Source organism: Bos javanicus, chromosome 6 (genome assembly GCF_032452875.1).
Source record: "Bos javanicus breed banteng chromosome 6, ARS-OSU_banteng_1.0, whole genome shotgun sequence".
NCBI lineage: Eukaryota > Metazoa > Chordata > Mammalia > Artiodactyla > Bovidae > Bos > Bos javanicus.
The window spans coordinates 79,738,299-79,744,107 of record NC_083873.1 but is presented as its reverse complement, the minus strand read 5'-3'; the positions used below and the strand labels follow the sequence as shown (position 1 = coordinate 79,744,107).

Sequence of the window (5,809 nt, the reverse complement as noted above, 5' to 3'; positions counted from 1 at the left end):
TAAATAATATTCTTCACCCATATATTCTTCTGCATCTATTTCAAGTGTTAATGAAGTGAATATTTGGGGGTATAAAAATTTATAATGTGCTAAACAAAGAGAAATAGTTAAAGTTTAGTTTTAGAGACACTTGGCCTGGCATGCTGCGATTCATGGGGTCGCAAAGAGTCAGACACGACTGAGCGACTGAACTGAACTGAATTATGATAGCTAATTAAGAACCATAAACTCATAAAGCTTTCTATCATTATTTGTTATAAAAGTACTTATCTAAAAACTAAGAATTAGCATTATCATCTAAGTATTGTACACATTGGGGTGCTCTGAATTGAAAGAAGTAAAACAACCACATTATGTGATTCTTTTTTTTTTTTTTTTTATAATTTCCATTTTATTGTCTTTTCAGAGAAACCAATATTTCTTCAGTCTTTAAGGACTTGGATCCTTACATGGGCTTTGGTGGAGGACGTGGGGCAGACCCACAGGTCTAAATCGGGGTGAAGGTGTTCAGTCCTTAAGGGCTTCCCGAGAGCGATTCCTGACTACCTTGCTGTGAATGGCACAACTCATGCAGTAATGTAGTTTCACATACAGCTTGGGAAGTACATAGGCATCAAAAACACTCGCTTCAGAAATGTCCCTGATGGCTGCGGCCTCTACGATGTTCCGAATGACGAACTTCTTAATGGCCTTATCCTTGGGCACACATCGGGCACAGTTGGTGCAGCGAATAGGCTGCACATGGCTGCGGCCCTTTTTGGCACGACCGTTGTTCCTTCTTTTCTTGGTCATCTTGGAAGCGCCAAGGCGAGAGAGGCTATGTGATTCTCGTATTTGAAATGTTCTGTAGATTACCAGATTCTTCAAGACATGTTGTATACAGCCCACATACAATGCTTACAAAAATAATTTCTAATTCTTTCTGCTTAAGTAGTTAAAATTAGTAGTTATATCATAAACTATTTGTTTCATATATAAATAATCATAAACCATTATCAACTTTTAAATAATTTATATGTATCATTAGTGAAAATTAACTTACTTCAACTATAATAAATATCCAGTGTGTTAGCTAGAGGGTTCCCTGGTGGTCCAATGGTTAAGAGTCAGCACAATTACTACCATGACCAGGGATGGATTCAATCCCTGGTCAGGGAACTGAGATTCACAAGCCATGCAGCATGGCCAAAAAGAAAATATATGTTAGCTAGATGCATACATTTTCAGGAATTCTTATAGGGTGGATGCAAGGAAAAATTTTGAAGACAATAACACTGAATATTGAAGTTAATTATTTTAAGTCACATTTTAGTAATCACCTTATTTTATAAATTTTATTGATCACTTTTTTATTATGTTTACAATTTGAATATGATTTATTATATTACTTTCAGATGAACCTTATTAATTAAAATTCATAGCTTTATTCTGAATGTCACTAATGATTCTATTTTTCCTTTTTTATGAGGTTTTGGTTTTAAAAAGTTATTTAGTGTTTGCTGATGTATGTAGTTTTTCTCGCATGATTTCTGCTTCACTTTTTTACTAGAATAACTTTATGATATTTTATATCGTTAAAGAATCTCTGATATATGCTATAGCATATCTGTAAATATTTAGTAAGAAAATAGAATTTAGAAATTATTTTTATCTTGAGCATTTATGCATGCTCAGTCACTCAGTCAGCCCAACTCTTTACAACCCAGTGGACTATAGCCCATCAGGCTCTTCTGTCCATGGAATTGTCAGGCAAGAATACTGGAGCTGGTTATCATTCCCTTCTACAGGGGACCTTCCTGATCCAGGGATCAAATCTGTGTCTCCCAATGGCAGACAGATTCTTTACCACTGAGCCACCTGGGGAATGGTTTGCCGTTTCCTTCTTCAGGGGATCTTCCCAACCCAGGGATGGAACACTCCTCCCCTGAATTGCAGACGGATTCTTGACCAGAGTCACCAGGAAAACCCTAAGTGAGAAATAGATATCCCTTATATACTGGTAATATTCTTCTACAATGGTGAGCTCAATGAGCTAAGAGAAATATAAACACACACACACACACACACACACACACACATATATATATATATTTAAACATGCACAGATAGCAGATACATATTGAATCTAAGAGGTGAACTGGTTTCCGTTAATCTCAAGTTTCAATGTAGAGGTACTTAGACTCATATTAGCAGATGCCCTCAGCCACCTCAGTCAATCTTCACAGATTTGTGTGTTAGAGAGAGAAAAAAAGAACGTTTTGTTCATCTCCTTCTAGTCCTTTTTGCAGATTTGCCTCTCTATCTTATGTATGGGCAAAAGTATTTTTGACTTATTTATCACTCCTTTTGGGACTTCTCTGGTGGCTCAGATGGTAAAGAATCTTCCCATAATGAGGGAAACCTGGGTTTGATCTCTGAGTTGGGAAGATGCGCTACAAAAGGAAATGGCAACCCACTCCAGTATTCTTGCCTGGAAAATCCCATGGATGGAGAAGCCTGAAGGGCTACACTCCATGGCGGTCACAAAGAGTCGGACGTGACTAAGTAACTAACATTTTCAGTTTCATCACTCTTTTTATGATATCACCAAGGACTGAAAATTCTTAATTCATGTCTTTTAATTTATAGAGTTTTAATTAATTTTTTTGTTAGTAAAAATTTTACTTAGTAAATTTAATTTATGAAGTTTACTTTTCTTTATGGGGAGTCCTTATTCTGCTCTTAAGATTTGTTTCTCTTATTAAGGTAAAAAAGATACTCTATATTAACTGAAGAGGGGATATTGTAGGAAAGAGGAAGAGAAAGTGACTGAAAGGCAAGCAAAAGTAGAAAGATTTATTAAAAAAAAAAAACCTTACCTTTTATTAGTATGAATAAAATGTTAAAATATGCATATAGCAAAAGATAGTTTATATAACTATATTTGTATCAGTTAGCAAACGACAAATTCTGTTAATAAATTTGTTTCTAACCTGTCCATATCATTCCATTGTAAAGGCAGAAATACAAAACTAGACCATAAAAGCTTAAAATTTCATTGAGGATAATCTTTAGGATTATCTCTAGAATTAAACATATCAGTATCCAATCCTATCTCACTTAATCTCCTCATCTGCAAATTGAAAGAACAAAAATCACAAAAAAGTTTAATATATGAAGTTATCAAAGGAATTAAACAGAAAATGCATTTGCATTAAGTATATATAATTTTTCTTTTTAAAATATTTAATTTTTAGAAGTTCCCCTCCTCTACTCTGTATAAGTTTGTTGGATCATTAATAGGTGATAGCAACTCTTTTAGCAGGATTCAGTTCAGTTCAGTTCAGTTCAGTCACTCAGTTGTGTCCCACTCTTTGCGACTCCATGAACCGCAGCACGCCAGGCTGCTCTGTCCATCACCAACTCCCAGAATCCAACCAGACCCATGTCCACCGAGTCGGTGATGCCATCCAACCATCTCATGCTCTGTTGTCCCCTTCTCCTCCTGCCTTCAATCTTTCCCAGCATCAGGGTCTTTGCAAATGAGTTAGCTCTTCGCATCAGGTGGCCAAAGTATTGGAGTTTCAGCTTCAACATCAGTTCCTCCAATGAGCACTCAGGACTGATCACCATTAGGATGGACTGGTTGGATCTCCTTGCAGTCCAAGGGACTCTCAAAAGTCTTCTCCAACACCACAGTTCAAAAGCATCAATTCTTCAGCACTCAGCTTTCTTTATGGTCTAACTCTCAAATCCATACATGACCATGGGAAAACCATAGCCTTGATTGACTAGATGGACCTTTGTTGGCAAAGTAATGTCTCTGCTTTTTAATATGCTGTCTGCTGCTGCTGCTACTGCTAAGTCGCTTCAGTCGTGTCCGACTCTGTGCGACCCCATAGACAGCAGCCCACCAGGCTTCCCTGTCCCTGGGATTCTCCAGGCAAGAACACTGGAGTGGGTTGCCATTTCCTTCTCCAATGCATGAAAGTGAAAAGTTAAAGTGAAGTCGCTCAGTCGTGTCTGACTCTAGCCACCCCATGGACTGCAGCCTACCAGGCTTCTCCGTCCATGGGATTTTCCAGGCAAAAGTACTAGAGTGGGGTGCCATTGTCTTCTCCAAATGTGCTGTCTAGGTTAGTCATAACTTTCCTTCCAAGGAGCAAGCATCTTTTAATTTCATGGCTGCAATCACCATCTGTAGTGATTTTGGAGCCAAGAAAAATAAATTCAGCCACTGTTTCCACTGTTTCCCCATCTATTTGCACAATTAACTCAATTTGAACTTTCAAATTACTCTGGTATCCACTTTTTTCTCAATGCCTCTTGTCCATTTCTGACCTAATTTAAATTCCATGCGCCAGTAAACATCTTGTATTACTTTATCTTTCTTTTCTTTTGCTTTTTAATTATAAATAGTCCACTTTTAACAAACATATGCCTATAACACATTTAGAATGTGCTTTCATACACTAAGCATTTAATTAATATCAGGGACAATTACTATAATTAAGTTAATTGTAACTGAGTAGTAACAATTTTGAAAATCTGTATCAGCTCAGCTATAAGATATGAACATCTTTGAAATTTATTTATTCTTTACTTATGAAGTCAAGTGTTCAACAATATCATTTGAGCTTTTAGTAGAGTGAGAAACATCAATAAATTTTAGGATTTAAATATGTACTACCCTTAAAATTATTTGAGCCTGGAATGGAATTGCTGCTTCCTTTGATCTCCCCATTTATATTTTTCTATGATTCTGTTCATTCTTTTACAAACAGAACTCAAATCAGTTAAAAAGAAATCATTCTAAATAACACTTGCAAGAGCTAATAAAAATACCATGGAATAAAGTCATTTTATCCAATTTAATAAAATCAGTTGCTGAAAAGCAAAACAAAACATAAATAAAGATTCAGGTAATAATATAATAAAGCCATCACTCCTTCCTAAATCTATGCTGTTCGTAACACTGTGTATTTCAAGGTCATGAAACTTTGATCTATTTAAGCACCTATTTTAATAAAAATAATTTCACTGAAAGGAAAGTACATAGAGCTATAATGTACCTGCATGTATGCATTAACTGACCCAAAAAAATTTCAAAAGCTAAATTCTCATAAGCATGTAAGCTTGTGTGAGTTATTTATGACCACAATTTAATGCCACACATCAAATAATCACAAAAAACTCACTGGCATTTCAGCAAAAAAAATTTATTTATTTATTTTTGTCCAGAAGTTTATGCATTAGCTGGATGACTTTTCTGTTGCAGGCCAAAATCAGTCTATTTTAACTTGGCTTTCTCACATATGTGTGGTCAGCTGGAGAGGTGGCTATAGTCTGGTAGTATAGGCTGGCTGATTTAGGGAATTTGGCCAGGTTGATACAGCCCTACTTTATGTGATCTTTCATCTACTAGCAGATTAGGCTGGGTTTGTCTTCATTCTATATAGATTACTAAAAGAGGAAGAGCTAAGGAACACAAGGCTTCTTTGTCTTTTCAGGTTCCAATATGGTACTGTTTAAATTATGATGCATTCAGTCAGATAACACAAGACAATTCAACCCAGATTTAGGAAGTGGGGATGTAGACATTATCATGTGGTTTGAGGAAACTCAAAATCATATAGCAAAGGATATGAATATATCCTCTACATGCATAAAGGGGTAGTTTTATAATTCTATCATTTTTCCCCAGTAACTCAAAGTATGACTATCCAGTCATATCCAGTGGACTATAGAGAATCCTGTTTACTTGATATAATGTGGTATTATAATTAACTAAAGGCACCCTTTCTTGAGAAATATGTTTATTTAAGCAAAA

The 5,809-nt window shown here is 35.8% G+C and overlaps 1 protein-coding gene across 1 annotated transcript; it reads right to left on the bottom strand.

Annotated features, from left to right (window-relative positions):
• Positions 1-359: 359 nt before the first annotated feature.
• LOC133250108 (small ribosomal subunit protein eS26-like) lies at positions 360-812 on the bottom strand. Its single transcript, XM_061421230.1, has one exon. It carries the CDS (start codon positions 790-792, stop codon positions 508-510), a length of 285 nt encoding a protein of 94 aa, XP_061277214.1. The 5' UTR covers positions 793-812; the 3' UTR covers positions 360-507.
• Positions 813-5,809: the final 4,997 nt, after the last annotated feature.

Coding starts and splice junctions, on each gene's coding strand:
- LOC133250108 (XM_061421230.1), bottom strand. CDS start 792: ATGACCAAGAAAAGAAGGAACAACGGTCGTGCCAAAAAGGGCCGCAGC.